The 18,723-nt window shown below is 41.6% G+C and overlaps 1 protein-coding gene and 1 long non-coding RNA gene across 7 annotated transcripts in view; one reads left to right on the top strand and one right to left on the bottom strand.

Annotated features, from left to right (window-relative positions):
* Positions 1-11,048, top strand: part of Trappc8 (trafficking protein particle complex subunit 8) — a 76,555-nt gene extending 65,507 nt beyond the window's left edge. For all 6 annotated transcript variants that reach the window (XM_040757882.1, XM_040757881.1, XM_040757880.1 and 3 more), the window contains 5 exons: positions 1,095-1,253; positions 4,427-4,528; positions 7,161-7,306; positions 8,923-9,012; positions 9,978-11,048. In XM_040757882.1, the coding sequence (XP_040613816.1) occupies positions 1,095-1,253; positions 4,427-4,528; positions 7,161-7,306; positions 8,923-9,012; positions 9,978-10,212 (732 nt within the window). In that variant the 3' untranslated portion in view covers positions 10,213-11,048. The remainder of the gene's footprint in view (positions 1-1,094; positions 1,254-4,426; positions 4,529-7,160; positions 7,307-8,922; positions 9,013-9,977) is intronic.
* Positions 10,952-11,668, bottom strand: LOC121144348. The gene is made up of 2 exons (XR_005881700.1): positions 11,470-11,668; positions 10,952-11,226 (listed from the first exon to the last, which is right to left on the bottom strand). It is a non-coding gene; the product is annotated as an uncharacterized LOC121144348 (long non-coding RNA).
* Between the last annotated feature and the right edge of the window lie 7,055 nt (positions 11,669-18,723).

Raw genomic sequence — 18,723 nt, 5'->3', positions numbered from 1 at the left:
GACACTGGGCCTTAAGCCTAGCCTTCCATATGCTAGGCAAGCACTCTACCACTAAGCTGTACCCCAGCCCTCTTTTACTTTGTATTAATTTTATTTTAAGATAATTTAAATCCTAGAAGCATCAGTAGGACCTTTAAGTTATATTAAAACTTCAATTTTTGTTGTAGTTGTTGTTAAATAATATTGTATATGAGCATTGAAGAAGGCAGAAACAAAGACCATTTTTTGAAGTATCTGGTTGAATAACACCAGGTACTACAAATTAAGGAGAAAACTATAAGGATGATACTATAACAGAAAAAGTTCATCAGAAGAGAAAAAATGCATAGGTTTTTTGTTTGTTTGGTTTCTTGTTTTGTTTTGTTAAGTGCCTGAAGTAGGTACTGGAAACTGACCTCTGAGTCTACCCTTTAACAGCTGAACCAACTCTCCAGCCCATCATGTATTTATTCACATTGAATATTTACTTTGTATTGTAAAGATTTACATATAAATTATATATTTATAGTAAATCATAAAACTATGAATGTAGAGGACCATAAGAGAGTATTATATGTTGGGGGAAATTTGATAGATTGAATCTTCTCTCATTCAAGGAAATACAAAGGGTGGTTTAATACTACATCATTTCATTAGATGCTGCCTGGATAGTGTCCTCATTAGTTTCTTCTTAATTCACCCAGACACCTCAAAAAGTACTCTTGCACGAAAGTATTTAACAACCACCACAATGAAAATGAGTTTTAGTTCAAGGATCTGACTAACATTTCTACGGAGTTAAATAGATGAGAAGCACTTTTGTTTTCTAGAACTGTAGCTTTTATTCATCTTCCCAGACACTTAAAACCATGGCAATAATAGACTATTTTGGTGTAATAATAACTCTTGAGGTTATGAGTGAAGTGCACTAAATCTTTTAGGTATTTAAATGGCCTTCACGTATTCAGCTGCACAGACAAGAAATTAATGAGTGAACTTTGGGTATATACAAGTTATAGATTTGTAAATTTTGGCAGAGTACGTTTAAATGAGTAAGTTTTGAAAGGGCATTTAATTAAAACACTTATGTAGACAAGTGATTTTTCTTTCCACAGATAATAAGTTCAGCAAGTCCGTGTGCAGATTTCTTTTACCGAAGTTTGTCCTCAGAGTTGAAGAAACCACAAGATGCAGAGAGACATGCAGCGGAGGATGCTGTGCGGCTGGTCCAGAAGTGCAGTGAGGTGGACCTGAGCATTGTCATATTATGGAAGGTAGTACACACATGCTGTGGCAAGCCGCACTTAGAGACGGCTATGTTTTGTACCTTGTTTTGCAGTTTGCATTTGAGACAGGGTCTTTCTGTGCCGCACAGGCCTGCTTTAGCTTCAGGAGCACTGAAATACAAGAGAATGCCATCACAACCAGCCTGGATATCTGCCAGCCCCCCTCTCCTTCCTTTCTTTCCTTTATTTTTTGCTGTTGTTTTGTTTTTGTTGTTTGTTTTTGAGACAGAGTTTCTATATAGCCCTGCTAGCCTAGAGCTTTTTATATAGACCAGTCTAGCCTTGAACTTACAGATACCCATCTTTGCTGAGATTGAAACTGTGTACGACTACATTCAGCTCTAGATATTTTATTTTTAAACTGGAGAACAATTGTATACTCACATTTTTTTCTGGTTAGAATATTCACTTTCAATATTGAAATTATTTTACAACTTTTAGTAGTACCGTAATGACTTTTTGAATGTGTTTGTCTAAAGAAAGGGATTCAATAAAAGCAGATAGCTTTCTTCTGTTGTTTCTGTGTGCCACCAAGATTATCGTGGACGTGCAGGTCAGTGAGCAGGCTCCATTACTCTATCATGAGCATCTCCAGGCACTGTCAAGCAGGAAGCTGCGCTGGGAGTTTGAGCAGCCGTGCGCTTGCTGGTGGTGTTGTCCTTTGTGTGCCTTTCCCCCGTTTTCATTTTCATCTTTATTTATTGCTACTGGAAGTCGTTTATATTTTTTAAACCATGCCAACTTTGCATGAACTTCAAAGGAAACACTGCTTAAATAAATTGCATATATTAATTATAGAATAAGATTTATGTTAAAATGACTGCTTGTGTATTGTTGCGAATTAGCTTGAAATCATAGGCTCTTGAATGCCCTTTGATGCATTTAAGGTAAGATTTTCAGTAATGTATCCTATAATCTATACTCAGCTGTCAAGTTTACGGTGACGTTGGTTGGGAAGAAAATTATGCTTTTGAAAAAAATGACCTGCTGATCATATGTAAAATAAAATTTAAGGTGTAGTCCTTGATGGAAAATAGAGGTAAAATGTATTAAAGAATATGATACAAAACTTGGTAGTAGTTAGTACCTGGAGCTGCATTTATATTGAGTTGAGAAAATGTCTGTAAATTAAAGAGAATTTAAAAATACTTTTTTTCCCCTCTTTTGGTTTTTATTTTTCTGACAGGATCTCATATAATCAAGGTTGGCCTTGAACTTCTTATCCTTCCAGTACCTCCCAAGTGCTGGGATTACAGGTGTGTGCTATCACACCAAGCTAGCTACTCAACACTTGAAAAGTCATCTTAATTGTGGGATGTCATGCACAGGAAGGGGAGGATTTGTGAGTCAAAACTGTTCAGGACCAAACTCATATCTTGGGCATCAAATTGTATGTTTTGAGTCAGGATCTCATATGTAGCTCAGGTTGGCCTGGAAGTCTATGTAAAAGATATCTGGGATTGTCTCAAGACTTTATTGATGAGTTCCTATGAAGGTTAAACCAGCAGCTATTCAGCTACTTACTTCCAGATTCTGGGCACCGCGGGCCGTGGGCTGTTCTGTGCCTTAGAACATCAGTACTCAAAAGTATGGCCCCAAATGACAAACTATCCCTAATCAGTAAATGCAGAAATTGAAGTGCTCAAGCACTGAGACTCTTACAGTCTTCTGATGGAGTCTCTTGAATCAGTGAAAATCTGGCTTATTAAAAACAAATGGACATGGTGGCGCACATCATTAATCCCAGCACTCGGGAGGCAGAGGTAGATGGATCTCTGTGAGTTGAGGCCAGCCTGGTTCACAAAGTGAGATCCAGGGCTACACTGAGAAACCTTGTTTTGAAAAACCAAAAAACCAACCACCCAAACAAGCAAAAACACAACTAAGTTATGGCTGGAGAAATGGGTTAAGAGCATTGGACTGCTCTTCCAGGGGACCCAAGTTTGATTCTATTACCCACAGTCCCAGGGCATCCAATATTCTTTTCTGACTTCCTCAAGTACCAGGCACGCACACAGTAAGTACATAGACATTCATGCCAACAAAGTATAGGCGCACATAAACAAATAAATAAAATTAAACTAAGTCCAGTCAGTCTCATGCATTTATATAATGTGACAGTTTAGTAAGTTAGAACCATTGGCAACTATTCTCCAGAAGAGTCAAATTCAAAAGAAAGAAAAATATAAATTAGGACAAGTATTTTAAAATAAATGAACTTAGTTTGCTATTTACTAGTAGAAAAAACCTTTTTAAAAACATGTGGTGTAGTGTGCCTGTAATTCTAGTATTCAGTTTGACTCTATCCTGAGATACATATTAGATTCCACTCCAGCCTGTAATGTCCAGTGAGACCCTCTCTTAGAAAAATGACCAAAAGCAAAAAAAACTGTGTGGATTAAAGTGGATTTGCTGGTACACACCTGTAATGCTAGCACTCGTAGTGCACAGACAGAATTAGAGGGTTGAGGTTGTCCTGGACGTGACAGTCTGATAAGGCATGGCATTCCACTCACAGCATTCAGTTTAGTCATCTGCATTTCAGCAGTTGAGTAAAGAAGCTTGTATGTCAGTCACTTCTTAGTCTGTAGCCAAGATCTGCTAACAAGCAGTCTTTTGGGGCCCATGGAGGTGACTCAGCAATTGACGTGCTTACTGTGCAAGCATGAGGGTCTGAGTTCAGACCCCAGCACTCAGGTAAAAGCTAGGTATTGGTTTGTGTCTGTAACCCCAGTGCTGGGTGGAGAAGGGATCCCGCCTACACACACACACACACACACACACACACACACACACACACACACACACACACACACACACACACACACACACACACAAAATCCTTGTTGTAGCCACTTCTTTGAAGTTGGAAAGTCTAGAGAAAACAAGGAAAAAAATTAAGATTTATCTCTTTGAAATACTTGTGTCAGTCGAGTTTTATTAAAAAAAAAAACACCAACAGATTCAGAGGGAAGGATAGATAGATTTGTGATTGAATGGATAAATAAAGGTTGAAATGCTAACATGAAATGCTGACATGAGATTATTGATAATTGATAGATACTAGGTGTCTTATTTTTTTCCCCCACCAGTTTAGATACTTAACTTTTGAGGTTCCTACCATGGGTGAAAGGTGACATTTCTGTTGGTTGCATTTTTAGGCATACGTTGTAGAAGATAACAAGCAGCTTATTTTAGAAGGCCAGCATCATGTTGTTCTTCGCAATCTTGGGAAAGAAGCCTTTTCACAATCTCAGAAACAGGTACTGGCAGGTGCTGGGAGGCTGCTCTGAAACTTTGCTGTGTGTGCATATATATCTTCCCTTGTACTTGTATTCTTTCTACGCCTCTGCGTTGGCCTCGGTGGTGGAGTTAGAGGCATGTGTTACATGCCTATTTTGTCTAAATATCCTTTGGCTACTATTTATGCCTTTTCTCCTGACAGGTGATATGTAGAAACTTTTCTGGTATTTATTTATTTTATGGTGAGGATTGAACCCAGTGCCTCACACATGATAAGCCCATACTCTATCACAAAGCTATACCTTTAGTCCTTATTCAATATAATTTAGAAGTCTTGTTTAGATGACTTGAATATATTAATAATGGATTTGAAACTTTTAATTAGATATATTCTTTTTATTTTCTAAGTGAATGTTTTGCCTGCATATATGTCTGTGCACCATGTGCATGCTTGGTGTCTGTAGACTATATGAGCACCTTGTGCATGCAGAGCCCGCAGACTTGGTGTCTGTAGACTATATGAGCACCTTGTGCCTGCAGAGCCCGCAGACTTGGTGTCTGTAGACTATATATGAGCACCTTGTGCATGCAGAGCCCGCAGACTTGGTGTCTGTAGACTATATGAGCACCTTGTGCCTGCAGAGCCCGCAGACTTGGTGTCTGTAGACTATATGAGCACCTTGTGCATGCAGAGCCCGCAGACTTGGTGTCTGTAGACTATATATGAGCACCTTGTGCCTACAGAGCCCACAGACTTGGGAAGAGGACATTGGACCCTGGAAGTGGGGTTATGGATGCTTGTGAACTGGTTCCTCTAGAAGAGCATCCAGTGCTCTTGACCACTGAACATCTCTCCAGCCCCAATAATGCTTTTGTTGTTGTTGCTTTGATTTTTGTTTGTTGAGACAGGGTTTCTCTGTGTGACAGCCCTAGCTGTCCTGGAACTAGCTCTGTAGACCAGACTGGTCTTGAACTCATGGAGATCCACCTTATTCTGCCTTCCAAGTGCCGGTATTAAAGGTGTATACCACCACTACCTGGCGTTTTTTAAAATTTAAAATCAAAGGTAGTCATAAATAGAGAGTTTTTACAAATTGAAACACATTCTAATCCAAGACTGGGGTGAAGAGAAAGACCCTGGCAGCTCCTCCTGTCTTTCCTCAGCTCTGTGTTTTCCGGAGTACAGGGGACTGTTGTGTGTCTTAGGAGTCAAATGCAGAGCTGCCAATTTGAGTCTGCAGATATCCTATAGTGTCCATTGTCATCTAGAAGCTGCAGGCTAGGGTCATGTTTGTGAAATCTGTCCATGTTATAGCTCTTCAATTTTCAGTGGACATTTCAGTGTAGAAACTATTTTCCAACCAAAAGAACATTGGGTTCCTGGAACAGTGACTGATTCCCAGGCTGGGGAGGAGGACTGCGAGGTGAGCTGTCAGACCTTATGGTACCCGGAGTGTGAAGTGTCCACAGCTTAGGAGAGCATGCTGGGTTCAATTGCTTGTATGTTACAGTGTTGCTGGTTTTCTCCTTTGGTCCTCACAAATACTGCATGCACAGTGCAGTAGAATCAGCTGGGTTTTTTAGGCTCTTTGAAATAAGTAGAACCATCTTTATGATCAGTGTTAGGTAATTTTTATGCTGTTGTTCACTTTCCTTCTTTAAGAAAAAACAATTTAAGGAGCCTTACACAGCATAACTGAGGTTGACCTTGAATTACTGATTGTCTTGCTTCTACCACCCAAGTGCTGGGATTACAAAGCGTGGGATTATTTGGTGCCACTGTGTTGGGGGAAGTCCTGTGCATTTGCCAATAAAGTACTGTTGAGCCTATAGGGAACCAAGATAGGAGGGACTAGGAGTCCAGAAGGACTCTGGGAAGGAGAAACACAAGAGAGTTCGAGATGTAACTCCATTAGGGTAGGAAGCCCGGAAACCTCTCTGGTAAGAGACATACTTAGATTAACAATTATGGGGTAATTACTTAAGTCAGAGCTAGCCAGTAAGAAACAAGCAAGGCCAACAGCTTCATAATTAATATAGCCTCCTGTGTGTTTATTTGGGACTGATGCGGATCTAGAACCAGGCGGGCAGAAAGGCTCCACTCATAGAAAAAGCTTCTTTTTACACCACTGTGCCTAGTTTTATAGGGTACTGGGGCTTGAACCAGTTCATGCCAGGTAAGCACTGTACCAGCTAAGCTCTGTCTCCCCAGTACATGTTAACCTTTGAGTAATACATTTGAAATAATCAAATTATGAAATGAATGAATATATTTTCAAAATGGAATTTTTTTGTCAATTCTTAATCCTCAACTGTTTAAAACAACTGTGGATAATTGAATATCTACCACCAAAGTACTAAACAATTTTATTGAATGAGAATCACATTAACCATTGAAGTGACTGGCTATGAAGCCCAAATTTAGATATAAGGAAAGTATTAAAGTAATCATGTAAGATAACAGAGCTAATGTGTGGAATTGATGGGAAATTAAGGTTATATTACAAATGACAGTAACTGCTAGTTTTAAAAATAGCAAAAAAGAAAATTACTCTTCATGATTAGGTTGTCTTCGCTTTTTTTTTAAGTTTGTATATACTGTAACCTTTATAAAGCATCATTTCATTAGTAATTTTTATTGTCTATTCTCAGGAGCCACCAGAAATGGAACTATTAAAGTTTTTCAGGCCAGAAAACACTACAGTTTCCACAAGACCATCAGTAGAACAGCTTTCTAATCTCATTAAAACGAGTCTTCACTACCCGGAATCATTTCATCATCCATTTCACCAAAAAAGGTATCAGTTATTTTTGTTAAATTGTTCCTATGTACTTGTACAGATACCCATCCTTTTTTTTTGGGGTTTTTTTTTTTTTTTTTTTTTTTGGTTTTTTGAGACAGGGTTTCTCTGTATTGTTTTGGAGGCTGTCGTGGAACTCACTCTGTAGACCAGGCTGGCCTCAAAACTCACAGAGATCCGCCTGCCTCTGCCTCCCGAGTGCTGGGATTAAAGGTGTGCGCCACCAACGTGTCAGACACCCATTCTTAAAGAATGAACATTATTTTGGTAACAGCATTAACCTACACACCAAAAGAAATATAAAATATTGTTGAGTCTTGAATGATTTAGCTGAGAGAGAGAGGAGAGATCATGCAAGCACCCATGCATATGCATGCACGTCACACACCTTCAGTGTTACTGAGGATGGATGTTGCCCCAGCACTTCTGAGATGTCAAAAGCTTTCTATTTGAAGTGTAAGGTTTTTCATAAAGTCAAAACCCAGGGGGAGAATTGTATCATTTTGTTTTAGACACAAATCAGAGCTGTAGCATGACTAACGGTGGGACTCAAATTTAGACTGCCATCCCCTCAAGATTTTTTGCATCTATTTATAATGCACTTATGTGTGTATCTGTATTGTGTGTGTGTGTGCGTGCGTGTGCATTCTGTGGCTTTCATGTGGAGGTCAAAGGACATCCTTCAGGACTTAGTTCTTATCTTCTACCATATGCAGCCCAGTTATCCAAACTCAGGCTGTCAAACTTGTCCAAGCTGAGTCATCTTGCAAACTAACAACTTCTGTAGAATTTTTAAGTACTAAATGTCATAGGGAATCATTTATTTATAATTTGTATAAACAGCTTTAACCTATAAGCTAAGTTTTTAAAATAGAAGATTCTAAATCTGATGACACTTGAAAAGGAATAGAGTTTCCTTAGAACCTGTGTCTATGTAACAATTGATGTTCACACTTTTGGGGAAGTCACCCTTTTAAGCTGGGAGAGGGATGTGATGGGGCAGAAAAGAAATGGTGCACAGTGAGACAAGGAGACAAGAACAGCTGAAGAGGGCTGGAAAGGAGCAGCTAACAGGAAGACCAAGATGGAAGCAGCGTCTCAACAGGGGGCAGTTGGTAAAGTGCTCCAGAAAGGTCTCATAGTCAGTGGGCAGTAATGTCAATTGGGTCTGAGGACTAGATGGGCATGTGCAGATGCCTGCAACTCTTCTTTCTAGTAGCATTTTAGTCAGATGTGAGGATTAGATGGGACCAGAATAGTGTGAGTTCCTGGGGTTTCACTTTGGCTTGTGACTTACACATTTATAATTTAAATGATGCTGCAGACTAGAAACTTGCTCTCTGGGGCCTAGCGCCAGTACAACCTAAGCTGATTGTATCTAGGGATGGCACTTTTGCTTAACAATATTCCATATAGAAAGTGTGCAACCTGATGTAAATTATGGACACATTGTATTAATGTATTTTATTTACAAAATAAGTTACCTAGAGTGATTTTGTGACTGTTTTTGAGTTTGGTTTTAAACTTGTTCTGTTAAATGTTGTTGTGTTATATTAAGAAGCTAGTTTCTAAGAAAGTGGATAACTAATGGTTTTGTCGTCTTTGTTCCACAGCCTTTGCTTAGTGCCAGTCACCCTTTTACTTTCTAACTGTTCTAAAGCTGACGTAGATGTAATCGTTGATCTCCGGCATAAAACAACAAGGTAAGAATGTATTTTGTGGGAGGTTATTTTGTAGCCCTAAGTTTAGTGTTATTTACAGCAGTTCAGGGTTTTGAAATTATGCAGATCATTGCCTACCATGGATAAAGTTAACTCAAGCAGCATTAGATTTGTTTCCCCCCTGACTTGAAAAATAATACTTAGCACAATAGTGTAGATTACACTGCCATACCCAGTACTCCTAGAGCCAGCAGGCTTGTCTCAGGCATTTCTTGTGTTAGGAAATAAATCTCCAGCTGGAGAATGGTTCAACGGTCAAGAGCACTTACTTGCTACTCTGGTAAAGGATCTCTGTTTGGTTCCCAGAACCTGTGTGGTGGCTTACATCCATCTGTAGCTCCAGTTCCAAAGGATGTATACCGCTTTCTGGTTCTGCGGGTACCACGTCATTCAATTACACACATGTAGGTGGTGTATCCATACACATAAAGATGAGGAAATAAATCTTCAGAAACACAAAAGAAAACTCACATGAAGCATACCCTGAATGTTTTCATGTTAAAACCCCAAATGGTGCCTTAAAATCCAAGCACGTAGCCTATATGTATGTGTGTTACAAACACATTGAGTTGTGCTGTGTTGTTTGGCACTGGATTGTTCCCACTTTCTAGTTTTACAAGGTTTAACATCATGGGCATTCTTTTACACACAGTTATTCCTTATATGTGAATAACAAAGAGGTTAAGAGCTCATTTTCAAATCAGGCTCCATTGTTTACTACATGCCATTATGGGCATTAAATGAAATAACCTCCTTGTAGCATTGTTCCTAGAGAATAGTAATAATGGCTAACACATGGTTGATTATTACAGTAATAGTGTTATTAATAATAGTTCATTTCATAAATAATCCCTAGAAATAAAAGGATTTGATGAAAGAAAGATGTAAGGCTATAGAGAAAAAAAAACTTAAGAAGTTTACAGCTTACTGTTTCCTTCCTCCTTTAGTCCAGAGGCATTGGAAACTCATGGATCATTCACGTGGCTTGGACAGACACAGTATAAACTACAGCTGAAAAGTGAAGAGACGCACAGTTTGCAACTGAAAGCATGCTTTGTTCATACAGGCGTTTATAACCTTGGAACTCCAAGGGTATTCGCCAAGTTATCGGACCAGGTTACAGTATTTGAAACAAGTCAGCAGAACTCCATGCCTGCTCTGATTATCATCAATAATGCATGACAGCTGAGAGTCACAGAATGAGTCCGACTGTGGAGCTAGCTTTACAGCAGCATTGGAAATACCCTCTTGTTAAGGAAGTTCTTTGATCACTGCAAATTATTGGGACTTGGCACTTAGTTGACACATAGTACACTGGGCTGAGAATAGAATTCCTTTTTTTTTTTTTTAAACTGGTAATAATTTACATGTCCATAATACAGAATTTCAACACATCCATACACTTAATTAAGCCGTGTCTTACGTCGAGGTCTGCGGTTGCAACTTGTGTGATGGGCTGTGACTCTGAGATGGTTTTGAGGAGGGAGAGGCCTTGCTGGCAATACTGCCATTAAGCCATTAGTCTGCAGATCCCAGCTCTTACTGTGAAGTCCTAGGGTGTTAAATACAGTTTTCCTGCCTTGCCTCATACAGTTCTGTAAGATCAGTTTTGAACTTTGGTTATGGGCATTCGCATTTCAGTCTGGTGTCCCAATGGCTTATACATAACTGTAAAAAGAAAAGCTTTTCTGATGCTTTGAACATAGTTTTGGAAGGAATTTGACTTTATTCCCTCGCTCATCTCTTACTGTCATACTATTTCACCATAAGATTTTTGTCTTTAAATCATATTCTTTATTATATAACTTTAACAATTAAGTTGATCTGTTTAAAATATAAATCTACTCAAGTTAAAAATAAGCTTTTCAAAAATGTATTATATTTATAACAAATTTACTGTAAATAGAATAAAGACATACTATTCACTGTATAAATTTATTAGATGCCTTTTTTAAAACCTGGCTTTGTGAGGACTTAATATATTCTTTATGTAAAATAAATGTCAACCGTGTACAGTAGGCACCAGCCTAGTTTCCTGTGAAAGCTTCATCTCTGTTGTTCAAAAATGAACCATGGCCTTTGCTCTAGAAGGGCAAACGGAGTTTTTCTTTGCACATGTCCTGTCTGGTTCTGTGTTCAGGTCTGCATGGGCTGGCCTCATCTTAGTGGGAATGTCATCGGCACTGGGTAGACTTCCTGTGGGAAGAAGTACAGCTTCTGATTGAACAGGAAACAGCTCCCTAAAACAATACCCAACTAGTCTCTTGCTGGGGTGGGGGACTGCTCTGCCCAGGATCTGTTCCCTTCTGAAGAAGCAGCCTAGAGACAGGCACAGATTTAATATGCTTAGAAAACGAGCTATGTAAGTCAGGAGAAATCACGTGCATTGAGGCAGGCAGAGGAAAAAGTTGCACTAGGGGAACGGTAAGAACTACTGACATGTTGAGTCTGCAAAGAGAAGAACGTAGCGGACACGAGAGTCTCCCAGACCTCCAGATGATTGCCAGGTCACGGAACTTTCCTCTGAATGTGTGGGCAGACAGTCTAGGCCAGAGGCAGATGTGCTTCCTCCCTCCCCAATAGCCTGCTGTGCTGGAGCTGCCTCTCAGGACCTCGTGCACTTAGTCAGCCAGCCCTAGAAAAGCAGCAGACTTTAAACCTATAGTGACATCATAACAATAAAAGAATCCAGTGGAATGTTTGAAAGGGTTGAGTAGCGTTTTGTGTTTTATTTTTTGAGGCAGGTCTTATGTATCTCAGATTATAGCTAACAGTGACCTTGAAAAAAATCCTCTTTTTAAATTTTTTTCCAATTCAGGGGTTTCTCTGTGTGTAGCTCTGGCTGTCTTGCAACTTGATCTGTAGACCAGGCTCGCCTTGAACACACAGAGATCCGCCTGCCTCTGCCTCTCGAGTGCTGGGATTAAAGGTGTGTACCGCCATTGCCCTGCGACCTTTAAATTTTGATCTGTCTTTACCTTCCAGGCATGTGTCACTGTGTCCAGTTTCCACAGTGCTGCGTCCTGTATAGCAATTCCTGTCATAAATAAGCGGCTGAAAGCAAAACTGGCTTATCTGCCAGGAGTTTAAATTCTCCATACTATCCCAGTCTTGCACAGGGCAAGACTTACACTAAATATAGCATGTGTTGAGAAAGCATGCCAAGCCTAAGCTACAATTTTAAACTCAGCAAAAATATGCCTTTGTAGAAAGGGAGCGAAGCATATTTTCAGACTAACCCAGAGCACTCAATCCAGGTGGCTGTCATCTGACGGCCACCGCCCAAATTTTCCCACTCACTCTCCATATATGTGTGTGATCCCACAGGAAAAGCAGCGGAGCCAAACCTGACTCGATTCCTGTGTACTAGCAAGAGGACACACCAACTCCAGATCTTCTTTTAGTGGGAATTCAGTGCAAACTCTGACAAGCTTCTACTTGGAGCCTTTTTAGAGTCTGTAAGTGGAGACAGTGGGAATGTAGATTAGAAAGGAGAGGGGTGAAGGCTGAGCTGAAGGCACTCCAGGGAAATGATCCTGGTGTATTCTGTGGCGTCGAGCGAGATGAGAATACAATGGGAGCAAAGGAGACAGTGCAGGGTCAGGGTTCCTCTTCTTGCAAGGTTTCTCCATAGCAAGCGATTCTTGAAACCAACCATATCCACAAGGAGGCACTAGAGTACAGCTTTGGGTCAGAGCTGTCATTAACTTGCCTGTAAAGCAGAAATTAGTGTTGTAAGAGGTGACAATTAAAGCATTTGCTTTCTAAAGATTTTTATTAAGCATGTTTTGTATGTGTGTGTGCCACGTGTATCGTGTATGCTAGTGTCCCCAGAGCCAGAAGAGGGTGTTGAATCCCCTGGAGCTAGAACCCAGGGTCTTACACAATCATTTTCAAGACAAGGTCTCATGTAGCCGGCTCTGGCCCCCATCTTCTGAGGATGACCTTCAACTTCCGATGCTTGGACCTTCTGGGTATTAGGATTACAGGTGTGTGCCTCCATGCCTGGTTTTATTTGGTGTTGGGGATGGAACCCAGGGCTTCATGCTACTGAGCAAAAGCCCTCTACCGGATCACCCATCTTTAAGACAGCACTGAAGCTGAGCATTGCAGTCTGACCTGCCAGGGGTCGTCTCTTAAGACTTTTAAATGACGTTGGAATGAATGAATTTGTGTTTGTATATGTGTATGCCATGTTGTACATGTAGAAGTTAGGATGAGCTGGTTTTCTGCTGCCACCATGTGGGTCATGGGATCAAACTTAGCTTGCTCCTGGGCATGGCAGTAATGATCTTTATCAGCTGAGCCTTCTCTCCAGGCCCCTTTAGTATATATTAGCCAACTCTTTTTTAGTATATATTATCCAAGAATGTTCACCTTGCTCTCTGGCCCTATTCTGCCTGTCCTCATGACAGTCTCTGGCTTCCAGGACTGCCTCTACTACTGGACAGGCAGCAGCATCTCTTCTGCAGCTTTCCCCATGATGCTTTGCACCAGCCATAAGCCAGCCATGTCTGCTTTAAGGTCCCAAAGAGAGCCAATAATATAAGGTTGGCAGTGAACCAGGATTAAATGAAGACTAGAAAAACTAGGTGTGAGTCTGTTTCAAAGGAAACGAAATGTCTCCAATTGCACAATTTCCAAGTTTAAATAAGCCGTTTCTTCAGCCCATTTATCCCAAAAGGCTTTTACCAGCCTATTGGAGTGACAGCAATTTGAGCTGTATATTATAAAACATTTGTAACATATCATAATATGCTACAAGCAACCCTCTGGCCCTCACACGTAGCAGGTTGCCAGCTTTGTGACACTGGACAGGAGGCAGCTAGCTCTTTCCAGGAGGTGCATCTGTGTTCCTGAAGATGATCCGAAAGCAGAGGATGGGTGATGTTCCTAATTGTCTCCCTAGGGAAGTGTGCTCCCTGAGGCTACCCTTGGGCACTTAGGAAACTGTCTGGAGGAATACTGAGAGTGGCGGAAGCACTGTGAGTACATACTTCTATCAAAGCTCCCCGAGAGAATAATTTAAAAGCAGTGATGTGAAGATATTGTCAGGACTACTGGCCAGGTGCCGAGGAGGATGGGCAGAGTTGGGAAGCCCTGGTGTGGTGTCCCAAGCAAGCCCAGGTGTGTTGGTATTCCACGCCAGACAGTCCTCAGAAGCTCTCTGGCAGAGTAGGTTATTCTGCAGTCTGTATGTCTTCACATGGGTGACAAAGCCATTCTGGACATGCTAGCATCTGCAACCCGTGCCAGGGGCATCTGAAGCCCTCTCCTAGCCTCCCCAGGCGCTGCATGCACGTGGTGCCCAGAAATTTAAACCTTTAGAAGTTATTTCTAGGGGCCACTGAATAAATTTACAGATATAAAAGATGTGTATCAGACGCATACATGGCATTTTCTCAATCACAAATGAAAAATATACAACTTTAATTCCAATGATGCCATCCCCTAGTTGATAGATAATATGAAATTCAGAACTTAGTTTCTTCTGTCATGGTGAGATTTTTCTTGTGTGATATTTTGATTGTGTTCTGACAAAGCTTGCTTGGAGCCAGAGGGCGGGACTAGCATACCAAAGTTATGAGGACTGGAGACAGGAAACAGGAAGTAGAGGGGTGGGGCAGTGAGAGGAGCCCCGTCTTTTGAATGGAGGGACTGCAGAGGTAGGAAGCCGCTGTGGCTGCTCCCTGCTTCTCCGGTCTGACTCCAAGTTTAATTACATCAACACAGTTTCATTTCTTCAGTTAACACAGGCTTTTCTTTTAAAAGCTGTCTCCTCATTCTAACCTAGGCTTTGTTTGTATTTGGTTTTGGTTCTATTTTTAAGAGTTGAAAATACTATAAAATTAGCTGGAGAGAGGGCTCAGTGGTCAAGAATACTGGCTGCTCTTCCAGAGGACCTGGGTTCGATTCCCAGCATCCACACATTGGCTTACAGCCATCTGTAACAGAATCCTTTACTGACTTCTGGGTATCAGACATACATGTGGCATACTCACAGACAGATTGGCAGCCACAACACCATGCACTTAGAACAACAACAAAAAAAATGAGCTAGAAAATGGCCTGGGAGTGTTGCTCAGTATTAGGGTATGTGCCGAGCAGGTGCAAGGCTCTAGGCCTGACGCCCAACATCCATGCCATCCATCCCCAACAGCAACAACAGGAAAAAGCGGTGGTGTTCTGTCCTAAGAGGCTAAAGGCAGTGCTAGTCGGCAAAAGTTTCCAATCCTCAGAATGTCACCCAATCTCTCTCAGGGAAGGAGCCACACTAAATATAGACCGTTTTGAGAAAGCACACAAAGCCAAATGATGAATAAGAAAGAAATAACAAGCTGTGAGCCAGGTGTCAGCTCCCTGAATAGAAAGCTCCTGTGAATATCTGGGCACTGGGAACCGAACCAGGTTGTCTGCAGGAGCAGCAAGTGCTCTAAGTCGTGGAGCCAGCTCTCCAGCCCAGCAATAACTTTCTAAATTACAATTTTGGTTATTATACAAAGAAACGTGTATCGTTGGAAATAGACATTTTGAAATTAAAACTGCAATCTTCAAAAACCTGTCTGATTTTACTTGCTTTGGACTGGTTATGAGGTTTATGCAAATGAGGTCCTTGACTTAATTTATTTAAATTCAAATTTTCACTGGCTAAACTCTCTAAATGCACAGAATTGGTTGCTGTGGTCATATTGTTAAAGCCCAGCTGGCCACAGAAGGCTGGCTGTGGTCGGAACAAGCCTGGCTGCTCCCCTCAAGAGCTTTCAGAATGTGGCGTTTACCTCCCCACATTCCCAGCTTGTAGTACACAATCATAAAGCCTCAACTTCCCAGAAATGTGTTGCTTTAATCAAAAAGCAAAGAGGAAACAAGCTTATTGTATAAATTAATGTATAAGCATGGGCCTGAGCCTAGAGGGCATCTGCTGAGGTGTCCAGGTTCTTGTATCCTAGAACCAGAATTGGGCCAGAGCCATGTGGATAGTTCCAGAAATAGAGCCAAGTATCAAGCCAAGAATGGAAGCAGGCTGAAGAGCTGAGGCAGGTAGGGGCTGTGATGACCTCCAGCGTGGAGTAAGGTGAGCCCACGCTTACATAGCATCCAAGTTTTCCTGTTTCTCTACGTGTGCTGTTTCATTACATGCAGCTCAAGGTGTGGGGGTTGATCTTCCTCTGCCATTGCTTCCTGTGACAGTCTTTGGTGCCCTGCTCCCTGTCCTAGTCTCCTGCCACATAAAGGACTCCTCTGACAAGGGCTTTTTTGTTTTATCCTTATTGGTACATACACACACACACACACACACACACACACACACACACACACACACACACACATTACAGGGTCTCACTGAAAAGCCTTGACTAGCCTAGAACTCACAGCAATCCTGCTTTGGCCTCTCAAGTGCTGGTACTACAGGCATGTGTCACATGACTAACTTTGGTGAGTCTTTTTTTTTTTCAAGAAGAGTTTTATGTGTATGAATGTTTTGCCTGCATGTATGTATGTGTGTACCATCTGTGTGTCAAGAGCCCATGGAGGCCAGAAGAGGGAGTCAGATTCCCTACAAGTGGAGTTATGGATGGTTGTGAGCCACCAAAACCCAGGTCCTCTGCAAGATCAACAAATGCTCTAGACCACTGAGCCATCTCTCCAGCCTTTCTGAAGATAGCTCAGTGGTTAAGAACATGCAGTGCTCTTACAGAAGACCTGGATTCAGCTCCTAGCACCCTCAGTGAACCACTTAACAGCTTCCTGTAATGCCAGCTCAAGGAGATTGAATGCCTTCTGGACTCCAGAGACACCTGCACTACATGTCCACAGAAAGAGAGAGAGGGTGGGAGAGCTTATAGCTCATTAGTGATGAACTCTGAGCCACCAATAACGAATCCGTGTGCATTAAAGAAAGAAATCAAAGCATTTCTTTCCCTTTGGAGTCATTTAACCAAGAGTGAGTCCAGACTTGAATTCTCTACTTCATGCTCCCTGTGTCTCCCATCCTCAGTTGTATGAGTCTGAACCTGTCCATCCCCGTGTGCGTCTGTTGTGTGGCTGGGTGTGTGTCTAATGAAGGATCTGCTGTCTTTATTGAGCAGCGTAGGACACATTGCATGGGGGAAGGAATGGGAAACTTACAGAGATCTTTAGCAGAGTGTTACAAGGTTTTAAGTCACTGGCTCCAACTGACCAGATAACAGACATCATTGAGGGTCAGCCAGTAAGTATAAGTGGTTGCTTTCAACCTTTATGGTAGGTTTTAGGAAGTCACTTTCAGTGTCTGTATTTTCTGCCGTCAGCAAATGACACACGTGTACCATCTGGGTCAGGGTCATGGAAGTTACATCATTTAAGATCACAGCTGTGCATTAGCTTGGGTTATAAAAGTTGACTGCAGGGAAATCCAAGGCAGGTAATGTTGGTAGTTGCCTTCTTCTCTTAGAGACTGGTTAAGCAGGGTTTGAGTACACAGGAGGCTAGCTGTCTTGTGTCTTAAGTGGCCACAGGGGGTATTATTAACGCTGGCTGTGAGGTCCAGCAAAAGTTCCAGTCTCTTAGAATTTGAGAGATATTTTTAGAGCATCGCATCACTGGGGGGTTATCTTAATTAAAAATAAACGATAGAATCATTCCCTCTTGTGGAATTTGAGCCATAAGGTCTGGGCTGGTTCCTCTAGGATTTGTTTATAAGAAATTTCCAAGTGATTTTGAAATCCTCCTTTGGATGACTGTGTTGGTGCCAGGCAAGTGTACTCTGCAGGTCTAGTCGGTTATGTTCCAGACTGCGGGGTCAACCACCCAAGGAATCTGGCAGCTGCTCTGTGAAGAGGGTGGTACAGTTGGCGAGCCCAACATGACTTGGTCTTCCCAAACACTATGTCAGAAACAGAGTAAAGCCCCCGTGGGGGCAGGAGCTGAGTTTCAGAGTTGACTCCTGGAGCATGAAAGTTTGCCTTCCTTGTGGTTTTGACACTTTGGCAAATGAACCACATTCTCTAAGTTCTGTCATTCTCCTGGCAAATGAACCACATTCTCTAAGCTCTGTCATTCTCCGTGGAGTAGCCTGCTTATACGCCACTTTTAGCTAACTCCATTGTATACTCACCTGAATCAACCCTACACACACTCACAGGAAAAGGAGGAAAGGGCAAACGGAATTAGTTATGTCATTTAAGAAATCTTGCACATAGAGCTGGGCATACATGGTAGCACATGCTGAAATCCCAGCACCTGGGAGGTTGAGGCTAGAGGGTCAGCACCAAGGCCATCTTTGGTTACAATAGCCAGTTTGAGGCCAACCTGGAATACAAGAAACTTCCCCCCAAAAAATCTTGACTAATAAGGTATTTACCACCAGATTCACCAAGATTCCCTTACGAGGTAGAAGCAATAACTCACTTCCAAGGTGGCTTTCTAGTATTTTTTTCTTTGGCTTAGTGATTTCTGTAGAATATTGAGGGGGAGAAATGAGGTATTCATTTACTGTCGAAGCCCCGTTTACTAGGTGCTAACTGACTAAATGGAGCCTATAGCATGGGCTACCAACTGCTGCTCCTATGAGCCAGGCAGTAAGCCAGTGTTTTCCACATGGTGTCTGATGTCTAATGGGATCTTAAAGGAAAACATGATCTGGGTGGATTTGGGTGTTGTATTTGTTTGTTTGTTTTTAAGACAAGTTCTCACTATGTAGTTCTGGCTGTC

This window comes from Mesocricetus auratus, unplaced genomic scaffold (genome assembly GCF_017639785.1).
Source record: "Mesocricetus auratus isolate SY011 unplaced genomic scaffold, BCM_Maur_2.0 Super-Scaffold_100015, whole genome shotgun sequence".
NCBI lineage: Eukaryota > Metazoa > Chordata > Mammalia > Rodentia > Cricetidae > Mesocricetus > Mesocricetus auratus.
Note: the sequence above shows the minus strand (reverse complement) of the source record. Positions and strands in the feature narration are given on the sequence as shown.